We start from the raw sequence: 24,421 nt of genomic DNA on the forward strand, positions 1-24,421 counted from the left end.
TTCATCCTCTCCATCGAGCGTTATGCCTTGAAAGCGCGTGAAAACGACACTCAGGGGATGGCTGCTGTTCTCGCCGCCATCGCTACCGTCGATAAGCGTCAACAGGACCTTACCCAACGAATCACGCGCATTGAATCAACCACAAGCTCTATATCCTCCTCCCAGGAATCCTCGGCAGCAGCATGGCGCACCTTCCGCACCCAGGGCTGGCAGCGATCGCTCGTACCGACTCCCCCGTCGGAACAGAGCACCTAGTCGGGCTCTGTGGGCGTATCACTAGTTGAATTAGCGGAAGATCGCTAGGTGATCATCAAAATCAAGGATGACGCGATACGGGCACGCCTCCGATCGAAAAGGGAGTGGGATCTAGTGAAAATGGCGGATGAGGAGAGGAGCAAGGTCGCAAGGCACAAGGATAGCGGTGCACTTGCAGGTATTCGCCTCGTTGCCGCGCGCAAGCTTCCGTCTGGTGATGTGGCTTTGATCGCCGACACTGCGGCATCAGCAGAGGTGCTACGGAAGCGGGAGCACGAGCTGTGGGTGCGTGTGTTCGGCAAGGATGCGATGATCCAACGTCCATTGTAGGGAATCGTGGCTCAGGGCGTTCCGATTGCCGATTTCGACTTCTCGGACTCTGCCGGAACCTTCGCTGCAGCAGAGGACCTGCTCCGCCAGATCCCAGCGTGGGCAGATAGTGATAGTGCGGCAGAGGGCAACAATAGGAAGCGGCTAAGGGTGGTGCACCTTAGCTGGCTCACTAAGCCGCATGCGAAAAAGAAGGAAGGCTCGTTGGTGATAGAGCTATCATCTCCTATTGCTGCAAACCGTGCTATCGCTGCTGGCACTACCTGGGGCTACAGGTGCTGCCATACAACACGCTTCTGCCGGGAAGGGAGGTCGAGATTCTATCGCAAATGTCACCAACCTGGACATGTGCAGGCTCACTGCCCTTTCAAGATATATATCTGCGGCTACTGCGCAGCCGAGCACCCTACCTGGGAGTGCGAGGCAGCGACAGCTGGCTCTATTGTCACTATCAAATGCGCTAACTGCAAAGGTCCTCACAGGCCTATCTCGAAAGACTGTGAATTCCACTAACGGGAAACTGAGAGAGCGAAGCGAGCTCTCCTAGAAGCATCTCCCTACCATCGTGTGCCTTCATCATTCCGACATTCTCAGCAAGCTGCTCAGACTGCTCAGCACTCTCCCACTCAACAAGCAACAGCTCAACAAGCAACAGCTCAACAAGCAACAGCTCAACAAGCAACAGCTCAACAAGCAACAGCTCAACAAGCAACAGCTCAACAAGCAACAGCTCAACAAGTAACAGCTCAAAGAACACCTGCTCAGAGAGCGACTACCCGACGCCCTCAAGCACTAAGACCCTCTCAGACCGAGGAGGTAGTAGTCTCCGACTACCAGACACGGTCACGAGGACTCCAGGACTCCCAGCATGCTCCGGAATCCTCGCAGCCCTAATTCTCCATGCAGGTCGTCATCCAAAAGCCCGCGCGACGCGGCCTAGGACGTCCACCTGGCTCAAAAAACAAGTCTAAATCATCAATGAACGCAACCAATTCCGATGTACGCACTGAATCAGCCGCAGACGTGACTAGAGCTCGCTCTCCTGAGACCGCTCCTATGGTTCATAAGCGTGCCCGCTTTGAATACAACCCTGAAGAAGATCACGCAATGGAAGACACTGCATCTAGGGCGCTTGCTCTGGTAGTAAGCCCCCGGGAAATCTTTGGGGAAGCTGAAAACAACGGTTATCTCTCCCACTTCCATGACGATAAAGATGCTCCTATCCAGGCCACAGCGCTCGTTCGAAGCCTAGAGCGCGCTCAGTCGTAGCGTCTAAAGGAGGAGAATCAAGAAATCGAATCATTTAATCGCTCTCTATTCGTCAGCATGTCAACAAGCCCCCTAGCTCTCCAGACCAGCTCTCCCTAGACCATGAAGGAGATATATTCCATGACGCATCATCGGACAGCGACCCTGATTACAACGATCAATGAATCAAAAGCCCTTCGAAATCATCCAATACAACGCACATAAACAGTGGGAGGTGATGGCCACCTTCCTACGTGAGAAAGGAGTTCGGGAGGCAAGTGTGGTTGCTATACAAGAGCTATAGACTAACGAACCCCTTGATACTACTAACCACCCAGCAACAGCGTTCCATTAGCTCCTATGGCCAAGATTCAAAGATTCCTTAGGTGAAAGGAAGCGCACCCGTGCCTACTTGTTCGTGTCAAAAAGAGTTGATCCCGCTACATGGTCACATACTATCAATTAATCAATCAATAATCTTATTCCTGATAGAGCTTCCTCTATATACAAGGTGCTATGCAGGGATTTGCGCCTTCTAGTTCCAGCCTAGTGCGCATGAGAAGGTGCCATCGAGGCAAGGGCCAGCAAATGCTGGAACGAACAGATGAAATCGAACGACATAGGAAAGATAAACAAAAGAAGGGATTACCGAGTGCACCATGCTATACACCGTGGCCTCAGCAAAACAGTTCCAACATCCATACATACGGGCAGAGAAACTGCCGCCGGCCTTATCTTGCAGAGTGATGATAAGACATGGCAGAACCACACCGCCGGCCTTATCGTTGCAGTTGGATTGATAAGGTCATGTGGTAGCAGAATCTCACCGCCTAACCTCCGCATCCCGCATCACCAACTCCCGCATTACCAACAACTCCCGCATCCCACATCCTACTCCTTCTTCGTCTCCCACTCCCCCTGGCAGCTCGTGTCACCGAGTTTTGAATCACCAGGTTGCCAGTTGTCATTACCAATGGCAGATCTGTATCAGATCCCGATTTCACGCTGTCCTCTCACATTCCCACTTCTACCACTTCTCATGCGCGGCCGTCGCCGTTCCTGCTTGCTGTTAGCATTCAGGAGAGCAAGCTGAGTTCCTGGCACCTTGCTCCTATTTCTGTGCGCCATCGGTCCTGCAGGACCACTGCCTGACGCTCATGTTTGGTCTGCTGCGCTTTCCATCCCGAAGGCCGCGGGATCAAGGTGCTTGAATTGATCAAGCAAGCCTGACGACACCATGAATTGGGCCAAGTGTGGTCTGGCGGGAAGCTGGCGGAGCAGCTCGTCAGTGCCAAGCTGCATCGAGACACCTGCCTCTGCTAAGGAACTTCTTAGCGTGGCACGTATCTCCTGCAGATCTGGGCATTCAAGCAGTACATGAGCGACTGTTTGGTTGCCCAAACCGCATCCGCATCTTGGTGAGTCTCGTGCGTTGATTTTTGATAAATAGCTTGACAGCCCAATCTTCCCCGTTCTTAATTGAATCAGCACTGACGATGTTGCTTTCCTCAGGCCCTGCTAGTAATCAAGAACATCCTTCTTACATGCTGCTTCCGCCAGCAGCCGCTTCGTCGATCGCGCACCCCTCTCCTTCCACCACGCTGCTTCCCACGCCTGTTTTGCTCGTTGTCGAATGCGTCGTTTGATTGCCGAGGCAAGGATAAGATAACGGTTGTCATGAGAGGGTGTGGTGTTATAAGAGGGTGTGGAATCGGAAAGGGCTGCTTCTTTTGCAGTCTTGTCGGCTAGTTCGTTGCCAGGGATGTCTTCGTGCGCAGGGATCCAGCGGAATTCAACAGAGATCCCCGCTTCCTCGGTGAGGGATTGAAGATGTCGGATCGCTAAGATCAGGTACGCTTGACCTGAGGGCATCCGTGGTCGTCGGAGAGCCTGCAGTGCTGCTTGGGAGTCGGAGAAGATCACCACTTTCTTTGGTAATGTTTGGTTGGTTGTTTGATTGATGAATAACTGATGAACGACTGACAGCGCCATATCGATGGCCCGCAGCTCTGCAGCGTAAACAGTGGAGATGCCCTCCGTTCCCATTTGAGAGCGGTGGCATGTGGGATCTTTGCCCCATACCACTGCTCCGGCACCCACGCGGCCTTCGTAGCCGCTGCCATCCGTGTATACCACTTACCTTGAGTTCGGGTCTGATTCTGACATGATTTTTGTGTGCTGTTCTCTCGCAGCTTCCCGTTCGGAGATGATCACCGTCGGAGGTTCTCGCTACGGCTCCCGGGCGAATGCGATCCGGTTCTCCCACATCCCCGCCAAGGTATCCGGGAGAGCCGTTAAGCATCCACCCTTCTTCCAAGCTTAGGCCTCCATTGGTGACCATCCCGAATGATCGCGCTGAGTCTTCAGCCTTTGAGTGATCATTGATTTTGGCACTGCATAGGCAGGGCCTGTGCGAGTTCGGAGTGATGCTTCGTTAGCAAGCTTGATCATGAGAATAGGCATCGGCATTAGACTCAGCTCAACACATAAAGCGGCCGCAGCAGTAGTACGGAAAGCACCACTAATCGCACACGCCGCTTGGTGTTGTAATGCAGCGAAAGGTCGAGCAACCTGTTGTTCCTTTGTCAATGACCACTGTTGTGGTTCAAACCATGCTGACACGCCTATAAGAGCTTGTGGGATGATAATAGCTTAGTAAAGTCTTCGCATGGTGAGCAGGGAAGCTCCCCATGTGGAACCTGATAGTGATTTAAGGGCTTGTAGGCTGGTGGTTGCCTTGGTAAGCATCTTTTCTCTATGTGTTTTGAAAGATAGTTTTTCATCTAGCCAGAAGCCGAGATAGCGTTCCGCTGAAAGCGTAGAGGCTGGCTGTATAACCACGTTCCCAAGTTGTAGTGGAGTATACTTAGGACGGCATTTGGCAAAGTGAATCAATGCATATTTCTTGATGCCAAAGACTGATGCATGGCGAGAAGCCTACTGCTCCGCGAGCGTATGAATCTGCTGAAGCTTCTGAATAGTGTGTGCTTCGCTGCGGCCCACTACCATAATGCCAACATCGTCGACCCAGCCGTGGCCGGAAGTCTTGCTTAGGCCGTTATTATCTATATCGTTGCATAATTCAATAAGATCAGCATTGTAGATCAAATAGAGAATTGGAGGTATCGGTGAGCCTTGGGGGATGCCAGTAGGTGTTGGAATTGATTGAGAAGCGCCCTCCGGCATTCGAATGATTGTTGACCGGTTAGTTAAGAAGGCCTTCACCCATGGCACGAACCATCCAAGACGACGTTTGCGTAGGTTATGAAGCAAGCGTTGATGGGCAACGTTGTCATAGGCGCCTGACACGTCGAGAAATAGCATAGACACAACTTGCTCGGTAGTCTTTCCCCACGCTGTTCTAATGCGATCAAGGATGATATGAATTGCATGATCAATAGAGATCCCTTTCCTACCACCAAGGTGGCCGGTAGGCAGGAGATTTTTTGTTTCCACAAGATAGGAAATCCTCCTAGCCATAGTAGATTCGAGGGCTAGCAAGCGTGTTTAGCAGTGCAACAGGGCGATATGACTTAGCTAGCTGGTAGTCTCTATCACCAGCCTTGCGTAGCACGACAGTGATGGAACGTTGGAAATGGGATGGATTGTAGCCCGTTGTGACACAGGCATTGAACAGCGCTGTGATATATGCAAGGGCTGCTAGGATCTTGATGATTTTGTGCCATAGGCCATTCGGAATACAGTCATCGCCAGGCGCACGCCTAGCAGGGGCACGGAGGAAGGCCTCAGAGACCTCATGAGGCTTGATCTGAGGCATAGGGATCTGTTCCGGATATATATATTCGTCGTTGATGTCTGATAGGTCTGCAGGAGGTGGTGTTGGGAAGAACGCTTGTCTGAAAGCTTCCGCTTTTGCATCGACTGTTTCGGCAAGCCGATGTTCTTGGTTCTCGCTTAATCCCATAGTCCCTATCTTCAAAAAGGAGTAAGGCCGCGTTCATACGCGCCTTTGCGGTTCCTTGCCCACCTGGATAGTTGCCATAGGCCCCTAGGACCTTGCTCGATGACTTCTTGATAAGGCGGGATTTAGCATTGCGTGCTTTAGTATAGAGCATCCAGTGGTAGGGATCATGCGTGCGTGTGTAGAGACGACGCAACTTGCGTGTTTCTTTGATAGCCGCGCGGCATTCTTTGTCAAAACCAGGATTAGAAAAGGTGGAAGGTTTTGCCCATGGCGTTGATGCTTCCACAGCTGCGTTGACGACTCGAATCAGCTTTCGACAGGCTAGTTCAATAGCTGTCTTGGATGGCCGGGAGTGTGAGGAGGAGGAAGAGAAGGAGGAGGAAGATGAAGATGAAGGTGTGGAGGAAGATGAGGAGGTCGAGAAGGAGGATGGCAGCTGGGGAAGATGCTGTTCGATATGTTCGACAAGCTTCTTGTCATCGGTTGCTTCCCAATTTCGCCGGCGTGCTTGGATAGCAGGCGGAGGAGTTGTTATATCAAGGATAGTGCGAATTGGAAGATGATCAGACTGGCTGTCGACGTTATGCGCGATGGAACAGCTCACTAGGCGGTCAATAAGGCTGTCAGAGATGAATGTGAGGTCGATAGTGCTTTCTCTGTCCACTGTCTGCCATGTTGGTTGTCTAGGCTCGCCGATATACTCTAGTGATAAATCACTAAGTATGTCAACAAGCTGCCTAGCTTCCTGTTCAACTGGCTGCCTAAGATTAGGGCCTCCCCAAAGTTCATGATGAAGATTAAAGTCTCCTATCACCACATGCTCGGCAAGAGGGCGCTTAGAGACCTGTTCCCGAAGGCATTGAATATTGATTTCCTTGTCTTGGGCTTCAGGTTGATTGTAGATGTTGTGAATGAAGAGATCAGACCATTCTTTGCCTTGCTGGGCGCGTCGGATCTTCAAGATATGGTAGTCACCGCTCACGACAGTGTGAGACCAAGTAGCAGGATCAATAGTCTTTGACACGAACATGCAGACCCGAGTCCGCTTCCTTTCGCCTAAGGAATCTTTGAATCTTGGCCATAGTAGTTGATGAAAGGCTGTTGCTGGGTGGTTAGTAGTATCAAGGGGTTCGTTAGTCCAGGGTTCCTGTATAGCAACCACGCTTGCTTCCCGAACACCTTTCTCACGAAGGAAGGTAGCCATCACCTCCCACTATTTATATGCGTTGTATTGGATGATTTCAAAGGGCTTTTGATTCATGGATCGTTGTAATCAGGGTCGCTGTCCGATGATGCGTCATGGAAGATATCTCCTTCATGGTCTAGGGAGAGCTGGTCCGGAGAGCCAAGGGGGCTTGTTGACATGTCGACAAATAGAGAGTGGTTGAATGATTCGATATCATGGCTCTCCCGTTGTCGTGCCTCTTCTTCAAGTTCAAGTCGTTGGGATTGAGCACGCTCTAGGCTTCGAACAAGCGCTGTGGCCTGGATAGGAGCATCTTCCTCGTTGTCGTCATGGAAGTGGGAGAGATAACCGTTGTTTTCAGCTTCCCCGAAGACTTCCCGAGGGCTCACTACTAGAGCAAGCGCCCTAGAAGCAGTATCTTCCATCGCATGATCTTTGTCATGTACTACTAACTGGTCAGCGTAAAATAGGTGCGTACCTATGGGTACCTCTTCGTGATAGTTATGTCGAGATTGTTATAACGGACTATCACGATATGTGCCGAAAAGGCCGACTCTGGCCTACTGGGCACCGTTCTTGCTCCGAGGACCCTACTCCGGGTCCAAGACGTCAACAGTCGAGTAGCGCCTAGTCAGTCGACAAAGTAGTTAAGGATAACTACTAAGTGTTCCTCCTAGTTGTGGGTGTGTCTTTATATTGAACTGGGTAAGATTGATGGCAGTCTTGATTGAGTAACTATAAGCTCAAGTAACAATCTGTGAATTGAACGCGAAGAACTAAATACATGTATGGTAGTGACCGTGTTTATATATCCAGCTCTTCTCATCAAGTGACGAGTGCGGAACTCATCGCTTGATATCTTCCGGGCTCATCGCCCGATGAGTCGGGTCACGTGTGGGGCTGTTTCCTGTAGCGCGCTAACCATCCGATCAGTAAGTAGCGTATTCGTTAACAGGGTTAGGCGAGGGCCCCTTCCTGCTCCTTTGTTAGAATACTCTGTCGAGAAGGAAGACTGCATAATACGGGCGAGACCCACATATCTCCACGCGCGTCAGGATATTACAGGGATACTCGATTTGCTACGTGTTTTGTATGGTATCCCGGGTATACTCGGAACCCAGCGCCGTAACACGCTAGACAGCAAGGTAGGGATATTCAACATTCCCCCGCCCATACACTTAGATAGTTCAGTCACCCAATACATCACTATATTGAGCATCTCGTTCCATTGGATCCTAGCTTTCCTAGCCGATACCGTATCCTACTATATTGACAAGAGGTACTGTCAGCTTGCAATACCTACAGCAGAATACAGATTCCGCTCAGTGGGTCATGGTATTCGGAGAACGAATCAAATGGTGATATTGCAGTCTGGATAGATGATGATGCGGAAATCAATCTGACTGGCTGACAGCCAGTAAATACAAAAGCGCCCAGGTCACATGTCAACCTGTCCCGTAATTGTAAAACACCATAATTTCTGAGTAAGCAGGAAAATCCGTCACACCGGATGTGAAGCGTGATTGGTACGTAAAGTCTTGGATTCTTCCTAAGTCTTGGGGTTTAGGCCCCGAAGATATCGAAGTGCGAATCACGTGGATTCGCACTTATGTAATGGACTACCTAACAGGATGCTCCAAACTTCGAGGAAGCTGACGTTTTCGGGTCACTGAAAATTAGTCAAAACGAACATTCTAGCCGATCCAAGCAAAGAGTGGCGGCTAGTTTGGGCAGTGTACCACAATGCAATTTCTCCCAGGAAACTTCAGCAGGGAGGGTCAAGGCCTACGGACGCTATACCAAATTGCAGTTCTAAGCTGAGAGGACGACATTTTCAAAGCTGCACTACACACATATACTTGATGGCGATCAAGAACCAGCCATAAGTAGGCAACCGCCAAAACAGAGATTTCTGCTACTGCTTTGTTACCACGTGACGGCATCGTCACCGTTAGCTTATCATTAATTCCCTCATAAGAATAAAACATCATCTTTACATCTCCCATAAACCCAGCTTCTTGTTACTATCAATGATAACGTAAACAGTTGTTACCACCGTCTCCGATTATGTAATAGCATTAGCTTATCATGACCTCCTTCTGAGGGAATAGAAGATCATCTTTACACACAACACCATCGCTTGCACCAATTGGTAGCAAACCCAAGTTTTTACGTCCAGAGAGCTCATCTCTGGGAATCATTTTCGAATCCCTTTCTGCGTTGCATCAATTACCCACGCCATTTCATCCGAGGCGTTTTTCCTTTCATCTCATTCGGCTGGGAAAAGCTGTGCCCGACCCCACTGGGTTCCGCCCGCCCTTCCACCCACCAATCACCTTTTTCATCGAGCTGAATCAAGCTGAATCAAGATTCCATCGAGATTCCATCGATACAGCTTCACATCCACTAGTCTGAACGATCCGAAAGCTTCCTACCCTCGCTGGATGGCAGGTTTGGCGCGTGCAATCGAGCTCGCCTACCAGTTTCAGCACTTCCTGGATTCTCGTGACTACCTGCTGCCCGCCTGGTCAGCTGACTTCGATTCAGACGCACGTGCCCGCATTAGCTGGCTGACCGCCCGGTATCCTTTACCGCCTCGGCTTTCTGCCGGACATTTCCCCCGGATTGGCTTATCGACAGACCCTCTCTCAACAGAGCAGTGTCCGAGTTTCTTTCCAAGACAGCTTCCTCCCTGGAAGGATACCTTCCCCCAATAGCTGTCAACGACCCGGAACGCCCGCTGGGACGTCCTCGTCGCCGGAATCGGGCCGCGACAGCCGCCGATCTTGCCCCCGCAGACCCTTCCCCACGTCCTACAACTCCTACTCCTACAGCTCCTACAACATCCCAAGAAGCTCCAGTGGTGCAGCGTACTCAACAATTCCGTGATATCCATCAAAGCGTGAGCGCGCCCCGACAGCTTTTTCGCCCTACCGGTTCGGTAGAAGAACGGCAATATCTTCACCAAACTTTTTCCCCGCCGCCCCGGCAAGAACAAGCTATACCAGCTGTTCCAGCTATGGGTGACAATACTGGTCAGCAGCCCCTCGGCGCTGAAGATATCCGCCGATTGATTGCAGAAGGAATTCATACAGCTCTGCAGACTACACTGAATGACCCTTCCTTCCGCAGCCAGCTTCGCGGACCCCCCGGTGAGCAGGGCCGCCAAGGAGAGCCAGGACAACTAGCTCAATCCGACACGACATGGAAAGCCGCAGACATTGGTTTTTTCGATCCTGGAATGAAGAATAAGGATGGCATTCTGACCTCCGGAACCACGACCTACTTTTCCGATGTCTATGTTTTTATTGACCGAATGAAGGATTTGGTAAATCTCAAGTCGGAAGAGGTGGTTCGGACAAATATCCACTCTTGCCTTCGCGGAGACGCTATCCGATGGTATACCCATGAGCTTAGTACAAGGGAGAAGGAAATGATGCAAAGCTGTCCGATTGCTAGCGGATGGTTTGCCTCCCTCCTTGAGCGCTTCAAGCCAGACCGCACCGATGCGTTGGCAGCTCTCGAGAAAGAAAAATACGACTGGAGAGATGTTCGATCGGGCAGGACCCCGAGAGATTATGCCCAGAATATGCTCCGCCTCCTCAAGGACACAGGATACAGCGATCCTTTTGACCAGCTACTAAAGATTCGCGAGAATATCGAGCCCTCCCTCCGCCGTGACCTTCAGGTGCCGACAAAGGACACAACTATAGCTGAGTTTATGAGCGCAATTGATACCCATTATCGCGACTGGAAAGCCCAAGCAGCTAGACGTGAGCGCATTTCTACCGAGCGGTCCCATGAGAGACCAGCCGCTCGTTTCCAGCGTACCCAAGCTACCCAAAGCCGTTCTAACAGCTATCAGGACCGCCGTGAACAGCCGGACCGTCGTGAAAATCAGCTATCCCGCCTACCATTCAGGCCTCGACCGCAATTTTCGCCCCCTCCTCGGCAGCCGCCCTTCCAGCGCCCTTACCGTCCATTCCCTCAGTTCCAGCAGAATTCTTACCAGCAAAACCAATACCGCTTCCCGCAATCATCCCAGCCGTCCTATCTCCCTCAGCGACCAGCTAATCAAGATCGTGGGATTGCTCCATCTTCAAGCGTTTCCTCGCGCCCTCCCGTCAACCCCGGGCAACGGCTGATCGCCGACCGACCCTTCTACCCTCAGCATGCAAATCAAGCTTATCAGCCCCGCTACCCGTCTAGTCGCGGCGCCTACTCTCAATATAGGCAGCGGCCGGCAGCTCGGGCCTACCAAGCTGATGTATCATATGATGAGGAGTATAGTTACGTCGGGGACGATTCTGAGGCTTATCACGGAGCGACCGAGGAGGAAGATTTCTATGACGAGCTAGATGACGAGCTAGATGCTGGCGCGCATGCTGATAGCGCGTATACCGATGATACTGATGCCTACTACGCAGACCATGATGCTGCTAGTTTCTCCAGCTTACCTCCTCCCCCTCTGCCCGCTAGCAGGCAACCTGAAGCTGACGAAACCACGGTTGCGCAAGCATGCACTCCAGAATTCACCGTGACCTGTCTCAACTGTCTGGATGCCTTTGAATCAGGCAACGAGCTGCATAAGCACCTCCCTGACTGCCAGCCTGTAGCTGCGGCAACCCTTGAACGAGTAGCGGTAGCTAATTTCGTTGACTATCCTGGAATCGCTATAGTCGATTCTAATCGCAGGCCAAATCATATCCCCGGCTATGCCTTCCGTTCGTGGCGATACGCAACGGTGGCCGTCGGGCTGGGTTCCATCGATAAGCTTGTTACCTGCTGTCTAGACACCGGATGCGTTATGACCTTGATCGATTCTGAGCTTGCTAGGAAGCTCGATACGACTGTCCGTCGGATATCCCCAATCCCAGTCTCAGGTATAGGCTCGCAACATGTTTCAAACGCGTATATCCAGATCGACCTTTATTTCGCTGGAAACCGCCCGTCTACGGCAGAACAAGCAATCGCTAAGGTGCCTATCGAAGCGCATCTGGTTGACAACCTGAAAGCCCAGCTTCTTATCGGCATAGATGTTCTCGGACCGGAAGGATTTGCTATTGATTTTGCCTCCCGCTTCGTGTGTATCGACAGCTGCGACGGTATCTCATTCCCGATAGGCATTTATGCTAAACCCGACCATCATAGCCGGCCAAGACCAGTGTATGCCTCCGAGAAAACTGTTATACAGCCCGGCCAAGCTGTCCGACTTCCGGTGTTCGTCAAATCAAAGCTGCCAGAAAGGAATTTTGTTTTCGACCCTGAAAGCAAGTATGACTCGCCCACACAGCTAGTCGACGCAAACTTCTGCCTGATCCCTGTGCGGAATTTGTCAGATAAGCCACAGACAATCCAGCGCAAAGCTAGAATCGGCATGCTATCTGAAGCAGACTACACCTCCGCCTATCTTGTGCAACCAGAAGCAGCCGCATTCTGTATGAAGCCTCCTCTACTACCGGCCTCGACATCGTCGACATCCTCCGATGATCCTTCCAATAAGCTCACAGCCGCGGCAGTCGCGCAAATTATTCGGCCGAATAATGAGACAAAGCAAGTGACTCTGCCGAACGGTATCACTATATATGGGGACAAAGAAACCACTGCCAAGCTTCGTGAGGTAGTCGAAGCTTATCCGCGTATCTGGAAAGACCCTGAGTTTGTGGATGTTCCTCCTGAGCAATGGATGCGAATCAAAGTCATCCCGGGAAAGTTATTCCCGCGCACGAGAACATATAAACAGGGACCTGATGCCCAGGCCTGTATCGATAAAGTCTTTGACCAGCTGCATGACCAAGGCAAGATGTCATGGACGGACCGACACACACCTAGCGCCCTGCCGGTTTTTGTCGTTTGGAAATATGTCACTAGAAATGGAGTGCAAAGCCGAGTCGGCAGACCCGTTATCGATTGCCGAGACATCAATGATATCCTGGAAGCTGACCTTTATCCGCTTCCCCTACAGGAAGACGTGATACAGCTTACCAAGGATAAGCGCTTTATTACCGCTGTGGACGCAGCTAAGTTTTTCTACCAATGGCGCGTCCACCCGGATGATATACCATATCAAGCGGTGGTAAGCCACAGAGGCCAGGAGCTACTTCATGTTGTCACTATGGGCAATAAAAACTCAGTCGCCTACGTCCAGCGCCAGATGGATAACCTGCTGAGAGAATTTCGCGCTTGGTGCCGAGCTTATGTTGACGATACCTTCGCCGCGGATGACACCCTAGAGGACCATATAGCACATTTGCACCAGCTTTTCAGCTTATTTGACAGAGTCGGAATCACCCTCGACCCCCAAAAGCATATATCGGCTTCCCGTCACTGCCGATGCTTGGCCGCAATGTCGACCGCCTTGGTTTAACTTCTAAGCCTGAGAAACTCCACGCTATCACCTCGCTAGAGTTTCCTCGCACTTGCAAACAGCTTGAGACTTACCTTGGCATGACTGGGGAGTTCCGTCACTACATCCAGTCGTACGCACAAAAGTCTGGACCTCTCCAGCTTCGCAAGACAGCCCTCCTGAGAGGATCCCCCACTAAAGGCGGCGAGCGCAAGCAATGGAGCCGACAAGCTACGCTAGCACAGCCGACCGACGCTGAGATTCAATCTTTCAAAACACTCCAGGATGAATTCAAAAATCCTAAGTGGTTAGTTCATTTTTCTCGCGACCGTCAGCTATATATCGACCTAGACGCTTCTAAAGAAGAAGGCGCTGGTTTCGGTGCTATGGTGTATCACTTGGATCCGGCTTATGAACATACTGAATACGCAAAACCGCCAGCTGTCACTAAGAAGCAGCCGGTACTCTTCTTGAGTAGGCTCCTTAGCCAGGCCGAAACCCGCTACTGGCCAACGGAACTGGAGGTCGCCTGTCTAGTGTGGGTACTGAAAAAGACTCGGCACTTAATTGAAGCAGCCCCTATCGATTTGCCGCCAATCATCTATACTGATAATGCTGGCACCGCGGCTATCGGAAGAGCTACAAAGCTGAACTCAACTGCAGTGGAAAAACTTAACCTACGCCTGATCCGCGCCTCGCAATTCATCCAGCAATTTCGATTACTGCTTCATCATCGCCCAGGGGTATCGAACAGAGTAGCCGACGCACTTTCCCGACTACCATCACGAGATCCCGGACAGCCCCGTCAGGATGATGACCTTGACAAGCTGGAAGCGCCGTGTGCTTTCCCTGCCGAGCCCGAGTCAGAAGCTGGACCCTCAAGATGGTATCATGGCCCCTCAAGGACACCGTCTCCAGTCGACCAGCATGACGCCGATATTGAACCGTATAATGCCGATGCTGAGCTGCATGACGCCGATATCGAAAACCTGGAACTGGCGCGTCCAGCCACGGATTCACCGTTCGCATCTGAGACCCTCCTTAGCGATGAATTCAAAGCTAGGCTACGAGAAGCCTATGCTACTGACTCACGCTGGTCATCGATCCTCGAACAGCTGAACCATGAACAGGACAGTGGAGACCCCGTCCGGGCTGTGCTTCCCTACACTGTCAATGACGGGATCATTTATTTTACCCGCTATGACAGAACTAAAGCTGTCTGCCTGCCCCGTTCCATGACCCAAGAAATTTTCACCCTGGTCCATGATGAACAGTTCCACCAAGGTTTCGATGCCGGATGGCAGAAACTTCTTGATTCAGGACTGCTCTTCTATAGAGGAGCTAAGCTACTCAAAGAGTACATCAGCCACTGTCCGGAGTGTCGTAATAATGCTATGCCCCGGCATCCCCCATACGGAGCTTTGCAGCCTATCCGAAATCCCCCAATCCCTTTTCACACAATCACAATTGATTTTATTGTCGGCATGCCAGAATCCCGGGACCATTCCTATAACTGTCTAATGACAGCTACTGATAAGTTTACAAAACTAATCAGCCTAATCCCAGGCAGAGAAACCTGGACAGCTGAGCAGTGGGCGGATGCCCTCCTGATGACCCTCTGGACATCCAACTGGGGCCTACCTACGGTTATTATCTCCGACCGTGACCCAAAATTTGTTCGAGGGCTATGGAAAGGATTCTGGACCAAGGTTAAGACAACCCTGTATTTCTCTACAGCTTATCACCCCCAGACCGACGGCCAATCGGAAAGAACAAATCAAACTGTCGAGGCCGCCGCTCGGCATTGGGTGGCTATGCATCCTGAACGGATTGCGGAATGGCCCGACATGCTCCCAGCCCTGCAGATGGCTTTAAACTCTTCTCGGAAGCGTAGCACTGGCTACTCCCCTCACATGCTTCTATACGGGATGGAGCTTCGCCAGCCTTGGACTCTAGCTCGCCAAGCTACCGATGGACGCGATAACGCCCTCGCAGCTAAGCTAGATGCTGAGCATTCTTTAGCTTTCGCCGCTATGAAGATGAAGCTGTACTATGATACACATCATAAGGCTATACATTTCCGTGTCGGAGACTGGGTCTATATCAAACTCGGCGCTGGTTACGATATAGTAGCGAACCGCCAGAATATCCCAAGAAAGCTTGCCCAACGGTATGTCGGCCGCTTCCAAATTAGAGAGCGCGTCGGAAAGCTAGCGTACCGCCTCAATTTGCCCCTGCATTGGGGAATCCATCCTGTGATCAGCGTGGCACACCTTGAAGCCGCACCACAGGGAGAAGACCCCTGGGCTCGCCGACCCGCCGACACCCATGAACCTACGTTCGACGCCCGCTTCCCGGATGAAACGAGATACGACGTCGACCGGATCCTAGCGAAACAGATCCGCAAGGCACCTGGGCGACCACGTCGGGATGGAACGGTCACATATCGCACGTACTATCTGGTGCGCTGGGCTGGGCAATCCGCCAAAGAAGACTGCTGGATCACAGCGGATGAAGCTGTTGGCGCGGAAGATTTAATACAGGAATTTGAGGATTCCCAGTAGTCGTTTTGCCTATAATCATTTCTCATGCTAATCCTGTATCTGATCCTGCCACATTTTATCTTTCATCCTACCTCTCTTCAACTCTCAGTGGTACCCTCACTTTTGATGTCTCCCGTCTCATATTTCAGCCTTTCAACCTCACCTCCCATTGCTCTCATTATCTCAACCTTTTTACCCTAGTGACAAGCTCCTGCGTTTCACCTTCATCCTCATCCCTTACTTTCACCATCTCTCACCCTCATCATTATCTCTCACCTATCACCACCTCTGCTTTCACCTGCTACCACCTCTGCGTGGCCGGCCAGCTTTTTGTTACTATCGTCATCCCTCCCTTTCGTTACCCTCTCACTTCAAATATCGTGTTTCATTACTCTATACCTTCAAAATGCCGAAAAGGAAAGCAGACGACCCGCCAAGTTTCCTCACCTTCTCGAGCTCTAGCTACTCCCCCTCACCGAAGAAGCCTCCGGGCAAAGATCGGGACCAAGTTCGTTACGGAATGATCAGACGTCGCGATAGCGACTTTAGCGATGGCGAAAGGAAGCTCTGGGTTTCCCGCAGAGCTGCCCAGGACGCCCCCGACAGGCCGATGTGGACGCCTGAGACTGTCCTTAGCTCCTTGGACATTAAGGGGCTAAACAAGTCCGGGAAGAAAGACCTGACTGATGGTTTCCCAGTCTACGGGGAAAAGCCAACTTTCGAGGGTACTCGGCTTACAAACATGCCCCCAGCTTACGTCGCTCTGACAGACGAATGGGTAGAAATCGTTTGTGGTCTGACCACAAATCGCGAGCGGGGCCAGAAATGGCCACTCGACTTCAACACACAGGGCGACATATCAGCTGATCGTATCCCCGTCGACCCTGCGCCCCTGAAAATGGCCCACGGTTTGTTTTCGTTCCCTGTCTATCGCAGCTACTACATTTTGTGCGGTAGGACAGTCGCCCGGGTGCTCGGCTATTTGTTCCATGACAAGAGCGATGGATATGTTGGCGCAAAGACTGCACCGCCAACCTACTTCGTTTACGGAGCAGTTTGGCCTAGCAGAATACTTATCCGCGAACATGAACAACTACGCCTACCCCCTAGACAGCTCCATACTTGGAACCCTGACCATTCGAGCTACGACCCCTGGCTAGCTGCGATAGCTAGCGATAAGATGCGGGCATCCGTTGCCGATGGAAAAGAACATACCGGCATGGAAGGAATTTTCGTCTATCCCTCAGGATCTTGTTTCGCTCCTGTATGGCAAATGCACGGCTACTCACCAAGATGTTCAGAACATAAGGACGCATCTATGATCAAGAAAGGCGCATTTGCTAAAAACCCCTTTCAGCAAGCTCTACAGGATGAGCATGAAATACCCTGATAGCTACTTTAACACTACTGAAACGTGGGTTCTCACCCCCGATGAGCTATCTGCTAAGGCTTCGGCACCAATAAGCCCGGACGATGATGATGACCCCCAAGAAGCTACGTTGAGCGGAGAAGGGACACCATGCCCAGCACCACGGACTTCAACGCCGCATGCTCCGGCGCCACAGGCACCACAGCTGCCCGGTTTCGGTGTTGACCTACAACCCCCTGACACCCTTTTGCCATTGCTGAAGGATATCGATGAGCTACGCTCCGACCCCGAAGCCACGGATAAAGCAGCTGCTGAAAAGACTGCAACCTTGCGAGAATTCCTGCCCCAGTACGATAGATTTGAAGAAGCTCTAGCTGAAGCCGCAGAATACCAAGCTGAGCTTCTTATGGCTACCTTACAACTCCGCAGACCTGAAATCAAGCAGATCCTGCAGCTACCAGAACGACTTTCTAAGCTTGAGTCTATCGCTGCTATACAAACGGCTACCTTGAAAGAGCTCGCAGACGAGGAGTCAAATATGACACTACGCCGCAAGGAAGCTTTCAGGCTTGCACAGCTTCTTAAACGAGCAGCGAACGCTCGAAACCAAATTAAAACCCTGCTGCCTACCGAGGAAGAAAAATTAGCAGCAGAGGAGGCCCGGCGACGAGAGATAGCTTTCGAACAGGCAACGAAGGAAAATGATAGACGAGCTCGGGAAAGGCTCGCAGCCCAGGAGCGGCTCGCGCAAGCCCTCGCAGCAGAGGCCAAAGATCAGGAGGGAAAGGGTCTGACTCTAACTGGCACGACGTCGGAGATGTTCGACGCAATGTCAACCCTATTGCCCGATGCAACGCCAGTCCCTGAGATAGCTAAGCCCAACACAGATTCTACTCCTGAAACAGCCATATCCACAACGACTCCCGCTCCTAAGACTGTCCCCGAAACAGCCGCTTCAGCACCGCCAACTGGGATTCCCACCGTCGTGGCAAGTTCGCTCACGACCGATGGTGCTGGCGATGCCGATGACCTCCAGGACCTGACTCCAGAAGAGTTCGAGAACTACTGCAGGGAGCTGCATTTGCTTTGACCAAATCCTGTTTCCTTCTTTTCATGTTACCCATGCGCTGATCCTGTTCTCCCTTTAGCTATTCACAAATTGCTACCCAATCCTATTCCCCAGCGAGACGCTGGCTTCCCCTGAGGAGGCAGATGTTACCACCGTCTCCGATTATGTAATAGCATTAGCTTATCATGACCTCCTTCTGAGGGAATAGAAGATCATCTTTACACACAACACCATCGCTTGCACCAACAGTCCAGCCGTATTTTGACAAAGTATGCAGATCACGAGGCTCTGTAGACTGAAAATTCAACAATAGTGTCGATGACTATCGTGATGCGGACAGATCCAATAGGAAACTTGCCGTGGACGATCACAGGGCAGCTCAAATGGCATGAACAGAAACTGGAGCACGGAGAAATTAGGTCGCCAGCTATTGACATAATTTCTTCTCAGCTGCGAACAAGCAATGACGGCTGTCATGTGACATCCCGTTGATAGTCGGACTTACCAGTTGGTCCTAGCGCCGATGATCTGACCGAGTCCAATTCCTTCTGATCTGATCTCCCCACAAGCAGGAACTGGTCACGTTCCCATTTAGGCTTAGCAAAACATTGGTGCGCCGCCGAATCGGGAACAGCCTGCCGCGAGCAAGAGCTACACATCATCTTCATCATCATCACACTACTTTGCCCAACTTTCCCACCACTTATTTCTTCGTTCCGGTTGACGATCGATAGTATCATTATCCAACATATGGAGCTAGCTCAGACCCAGCTAGCCCGAGCTGTTCCACCTCTGCGCCGGAACGCTGGGACTTCAAATCCATCGATAAGCTCTGACCGCCTTGCCCTCACCTTTATGTCTGAATGGCATTCATTCACAAGAGAAGCTTTCGAAGCTTTCCAAGAAGCTGAAATCACCCATGAAGTCCCGTTTCATGATGAAACTGAGCTGTACACGGTCGGAAATGAACTTGGTGTATCCGGCAGGTTCGTCCGAAATCTTTGCGACCCGGTGATGAGGGCCCTTGAACCATTACAGGGGATGGCTTCGATCCGATTCGCCGATTTCCAAGCAATCTCTACTCCAGAAGACGTGGTTCCAGATGTATGTCTGGGGCTCATTGCAGTTGACCCAACACCTGACAATGTGCATTTGGTGGGAGAATTACAAACACCATGGACCATCCCCGATGCATATCTTCATCTAAATCGACCTAATACATCCTATCATCTCGAGCCACTGATAGGTTTGCCTCAATCATAGCCTCTTATTTTCATCACACTTCACTGACTCTGAAACCTTGGTTAAGGACAGCTTGTTGCTCAAATGCGCAAGTGTTCGCTTTGCTTTGGATTTTTATCCACCTACTCCTCAACAATCTTTGTCAAACGAGCAGCGGACTATTCTTTTCTTCTTTCGCCGCCCATCAAGCACCACGCGATGCAGCCTTCTCTTCGCCAGTTGTTTGCTGGTTTCTGTCTCATGGCCTTGTCGGAGCCAAAGTACTTTGAAGATCCGTCATTTCAGCCAAGAGATGTAAGTATTGATTCAAATAACTACGAGAGATGTGGTGTAGCTACTGAATCTTTGAGAAGTTACGAGGCCCGTCTCCTCGCCGCGCCTCCGCTCGTCTACTCAGAAATCCCGATGGCCCGCCTCAATCATCGACGAGCGGATTAGACTCTGTCACATCGGATAGTATTATCGTAAGCACTGGTGGATCTCCCCATACAGTAATCAATTGCGTTCGTCAGTTGTCGGACCCAAGAGTCAATTCCAAGGCTACATGGCTAGCCACAATAGATGGCACGCCGGTGATTCTAAAGTGTTGGCGGCTGAAACAAGACGAGCTGTGAGTTAGACTAGTTTTATGGCTTGCTACTGGACTTGCTAACCAGTTGCGCTTAGGTTTGATACCGAGGCCGAGGTTTATGACCGTATCTGGACTCAGCGGCCGGCTGGTCTTCATAACTTCACTAAGTGGATTTTACGGGGAGAGATTGTTTGCTCGAGCATCTTCCCATCGGGATTTGCCCTCGTGTTAGAGCATAGAGACGGGGTGCAACTTAACCGACTATGGCATACTCTATCCGAGGTCGAACAAGCCCATATTCAGTCCGAATGCCTTGATGGAATTCATGCTTTGCGACAAGTGACCGTGCGTCTTGATGATGCGGGGATGCACAATATTCTCTATAGCAGGGAAAGTGGGGTGGTGACTTTGCTTGACTTTGAAAATGCCAGGGAGGTAGAAAGCCATTCAGTAATCCCAGCGCATCACGAAATGGGCGCCATCTTTGGCTCTCAGTTTCTGTTGGGACATCCCTCTGGTGGCTAGTTCTATTTTTATGGATTCGGTGCTTTGCTTCATCTATGAATTATTCCTAATTCCTCCAAGCTGTTACCCCGTAACCGCTTGGTTATTTCATCTAGCTTGGCTCATACATCTTTCCCAAAAACATCATTTTTACCATAACCAATTTCACACAGTTACCACCAGTTCAGAGAAAAGATTACACAAATTGGATGGTTCCACATTCAAGGTATGAGTCTCTATACTCGTTTGTCTGAGCAACTAACTGCGGCTCATATATTAAGGGACAGAGATACCCTGAGTATCCAGATTCTCGACATTGGCCTCCTCTAGCCATTCCTTTGAGGGGGCCGTGACTTCGTAGTTCCACCCCTGTGTATCTTCCATGGAGCCCCCCTGGATGCCCCGTAATATCTGTAGCAGCTTCACGCAGACGTCGCCCCCTTGGGCTTGATCACCACAGCGATACTCAAATTTATCATTCTTGGAGCGCATTGTGATGCTTCGAACCGGTACAAGGGCAGCTGCAGTGCCAGCAGCAATGACTTCATCGAACTGCCGTAGTTCCTCGTATGCGACTCGCCGCTTTTCCACTCGATATCCTAACATGCGGGCAATATCGCCCACCGATGCAGCCGTTACTGAATCAATGGCATTTTTGCTGTCTGGTAGCACAATGAGGGTTTCCTCCCTCTCGCGCTTGACTCCGATGAAGGCGGAGGTCGAGAACTCGTCAATCTCGCTTCGAGTGGCACTGTCAAGATGTAAAGTAATTCCAAAGCCTTCCCGACGCGCTCGATCGCTATGGCGTAGTACAGGGGCATAGTTCCCACCGACCTTGGCATTGCCCGTGCCATGGGGTGCTGCTCGATCAAAGTCCTCGAGAATCAGGGCATCGACCGCGCTCGCACCGTGATACACTCCCGTCGGCATGACAAAGACTGCCAAGGTGTACCCATCCGGGGGACTCAGTCCCAGCTGCGCTGATGACCCAAACAGCAACGGCCGTACGTACATAGCAGCTCCGGATTCGAATGGAGGCACAAACTCAGCATTGGCACCCACCGCCAACCGCACACACTCCAGAAACAACGACTCTGGCACCGGAGGGACGGACACCACCTCGGCAGAGTTCTGCATGCGCTTCGCATTGCGGTCAGGACGAAAGATCGTAATCTTGCGATTCTCGGCGTGTCGGAATGCTTTGAGCCCTTCGTATACCTGTTGTCCATAGTTCAGGCCGGGGGCCATGCCGTGAATAGACAGGAAGGGCGAGGTCACAAATCGCGGAGCGGACCACTGCCCGTTTCCGGAGGCAGAGTAGTGGCATTCAACATGGCCATTAACTATCTCGATGAGTTTGGTCGCAATGAGCAGCAGAATGGCAACGGGCACTTACCATCACGTACTTTGAAGCCAATGTCATTCCAATCCAGCGCAGCGGGGGTGGGGGAAACATGATGTCGGAGAAAGAAGGTGGGGATGAGGGATCGGCGGGGAAGGGAGGCGGGGCATTCTTATGCCTCGTCGCCGGCGAAAGGGCGGTGACGGGCTGCTCCACCAAAATCATTGAACGAGCTGTGAACAACGTAAGCCCTACCCAGATTAGGTGAGTATTGAATGCAGTCAGCAGCTCTAATGGTTCGGACGGAAATTGAATCCATGCTTAGGACCCTGATGGCTTGCTGACGGGTCCACGGTCTCCGGTCTCGGCGTCATGTTGTCCCCATCTCGGGACGTGCAGTCTTTCCTACTTGTAAGACCGGTGGCTGAGCATGGAATCCGACATACAGAATACACATCTGGAGGAGACAATCCATCTGTCCCGTCATCAGTTTCTTGGCACGTTAACAGTGATAGCAAATATGGGGGTCTGCAGTTTGAAGCGGCCAATTGGTGATCTATATAGCTGTTTATAAAAGACCCCTCGAGGAGTTTTATCTACACTTTCCATCTAGTGAGAATGCATATGTAGATGCCATCATCAAGTCATATCAGCCATCATTGCTATCTTGATTGACAATCATGTCGCTACTGGGTTGCATTCGCTCGCTGCGGCCAAAGGCTGTGACCAGGCACACTTTCAAGCCCCCGGGGACTTCATGCTGGGCACACCGCTGATAATGATCGGCAATGTTCTCGAACTCGTCCTCATATGTGAACATCCAGGACGGATCCAGCTTTCCTGAGATGACCAAGTCGAGCAGGAATGGATGATACTAACAGTATTTAAAAGTCAGAGTCAAGTTCAAGGATAACAAACAAGTCGACCTACTTTTTGGGGCCAGGCTTGACCTCCTCGAACGGTCAAAGCCTTCTGCATCAATGCACCGATGGGGAAATCATGGGTAGTAAAGAAGAAATCCCCGATCAGTGCCACATTGCCCCCTTTGCGCGTCGCCTTGATTATGGCGGCGACGGTGTCGCTGCTATCACGCTCTAGGCCGATCGCGCGCATAGCTGCATGCGGTTGTTTCTGAGTACTTCGGAAGCCACTCGCCTCAATGGCTCGATCTAGCCCCCCGGCTGGATGGAGAGCAGATACTCCCCAACTTCCGGATGCGCCGTCACGTCCACCGGAGTCATGCCAAAGTCCTCGGCCAGGCGGAGTCGCTGCGGATCCTTGTCCATGGCATAGATCTTCTTGGCCCCACGTAACTTGGCCAACCGTTGAACGGACAAGCCCACGGGTCCACAGCCCCAAACGCCGATGATATCCCCGGACCCAACTTCCGCCAGCTCTAGCGCATGCCATGCTGAGGTGATCACATTCGCTAGGCCCAGCAACTTCCGTGCATCAACATCTAGTGGCGCCTTAACGCAGGTCAGGTCGGCATTCGGCACACGGCAGTACTCGGCCTGGTCGCCAGGATATCCGCCACAGAGGCGGCTGTAGCCCAAGATCCCGGAAAGTCGGTGTCCGTACAGAGCTTCCATCTCTAGAGAAGGGTTGCTGACATCGCACAGAGAGTATTCCTGACGCTGGCAGTAGTCGCAGTTCCCACATGCGATCACCGGCAGGATAATAACTCGGTCGCCAGGCTTGACGTTCTTCACTTTAGGCCCAACTTCCTCAACGAGTCCAATGGCTTCTTGTCCTAGGATGTCGCCCTTGCGCATAGCGTCGTTCAACTCGCCTTCGTACATGTGCAGATCGGAGCCGCAGATCGTGCAGTGAGTGACTTGAACAATGGCATCGCTCGGGTCGGTGATGGTGGGCTTTGGGACGAGCCCGACTTCAACCTCACGAGTGCCCATCCACCGGGCGGCTTTCATCTTGTTGGTCGGATGCGGTGCATACCCAGTCGTCGTAATGGGACTTGGATGGCAATTAGTTCAACATTCTCAACAGGAAACAGATCTCAGGTAGGGTGAGAACAAAGGGTGATGTTACCTGGGCAAGACGGCGGCCATGACGGGCGAAGGATTGAGACTGGCGTGGAACAATCGAAAGATTCGTTGAAGCCAGCTGACCAAGAGATCCCAGAAAATCCCAGAATTCCGGCTTTGCTAAGACCATCGGATTCATGTATCTGATGGATGTGATGACAGGCTGGGGTATGGGACCTGGGCAGTCGATAGGTAGTGATATCAAGGTGATGTCTGATGCCGGCGCCAGATCGACTTGACTGGCTTGGAATTACGGAAATCATATCGCGCAAGTAGAAGAGCACAGCTCGTGGACCCTTTGACAGCTTAATGTGTTTGGATTGGCGGATCAAACCCGCATGATGTCATTGGGGTTAGAAGCCGAGCAGTCACACGAGAGAAATATTGAACGTCGGGGTATTTCTAGAGCTTTGGGGAAATTCGGGACGGAAGAAAAGTACATTGCC

At 51.5% G+C, this 24,421-nt stretch overlaps 6 protein-coding genes across 6 annotated transcripts; 3 read left to right on the top strand and 3 right to left on the bottom strand.

Annotated features, from left to right (window-relative positions):
• Positions 1-9,388: 9,388 nt before the first annotated feature.
• Positions 9,389-15,854, top strand: N7462_008253 (uncharacterized protein; the record flags this gene model as incomplete). The annotated part of the gene is made up of 3 exons (XM_057079968.1): positions 9,389-9,525; positions 9,600-13,224; positions 13,320-15,854. The coding sequence occupies 3 exons, from the start codon at positions 9,389-9,391 to the stop codon at positions 15,852-15,854; spliced, it is 6,297 nt and encodes a 2,098-aa protein (XP_056930296.1).
• Positions 15,855-16,239: 385 nt separating this feature from the next.
• On the top strand, positions 16,240-18,292 carry N7462_008254 (uncharacterized protein; the record flags this gene model as incomplete). Its single annotated transcript, XM_057079969.1, has 2 exons — positions 16,240-17,097; positions 17,165-18,292. 2 exons carry the CDS (start codon positions 16,240-16,242, stop codon positions 18,290-18,292), a joined length of 1,986 nt encoding a protein of 661 aa, XP_056930297.1.
• Positions 18,293-19,021: 729 nt separating this feature from the next.
• N7462_008255 (uncharacterized protein) lies at positions 19,022-20,609 on the top strand (the record flags this gene model as incomplete). The annotated part of the gene is made up of 4 exons (XM_057079970.1): positions 19,022-19,517; positions 19,581-19,807; positions 19,867-20,123; positions 20,180-20,609. 4 exons carry the CDS (start codon positions 19,022-19,024, stop codon positions 20,607-20,609), a joined length of 1,410 nt encoding a protein of 469 aa, XP_056930298.1.
• A 255-nt stretch (positions 20,610-20,864) lies between these two features.
• Positions 20,865-22,155, bottom strand: N7462_008256 (branched-chain amino acid aminotransferase; the record flags this gene model as incomplete). Its single annotated transcript, XM_057079971.1, has 2 exons — positions 20,865-21,935; positions 21,985-22,155. 2 exons carry the CDS (start codon positions 22,153-22,155, stop codon positions 20,865-20,867), a joined length of 1,242 nt encoding a protein of 413 aa, XP_056930299.1.
• A 424-nt stretch (positions 22,156-22,579) lies between these two features.
• N7462_008257 (uncharacterized protein) lies at positions 22,580-23,043 on the bottom strand (the record flags this gene model as incomplete). Its single annotated transcript, XM_057079972.1, has 2 exons — positions 22,580-22,804; positions 22,861-23,043. The coding sequence occupies 2 exons, from the start codon at positions 23,041-23,043 to the stop codon at positions 22,580-22,582; spliced, it is 408 nt and encodes a 135-aa protein (XP_056930300.1).
• Positions 23,044-23,099: 56 nt separating this feature from the next.
• On the bottom strand, positions 23,100-23,999 carry N7462_008258 (Formaldehyde dehydrogenase; the record flags this gene model as incomplete). Its single annotated transcript, XM_057079973.1, has 2 exons — positions 23,100-23,904; positions 23,980-23,999. The coding sequence occupies 2 exons, from the start codon at positions 23,997-23,999 to the stop codon at positions 23,100-23,102; spliced, it is 825 nt and encodes a 274-aa protein (XP_056930301.1).
• Positions 24,000-24,421: the final 422 nt, after the last annotated feature.

Source organism: Penicillium macrosclerotiorum (assembly GCF_028827735.1).
Source record: "Penicillium macrosclerotiorum strain IBT 26536 chromosome Unknown utg000008l_segment0_segment0, whole genome shotgun sequence".
Taxonomy (NCBI): Eukaryota; Fungi; Ascomycota; class Eurotiomycetes; order Eurotiales; family Aspergillaceae; genus Penicillium; species Penicillium macrosclerotiorum.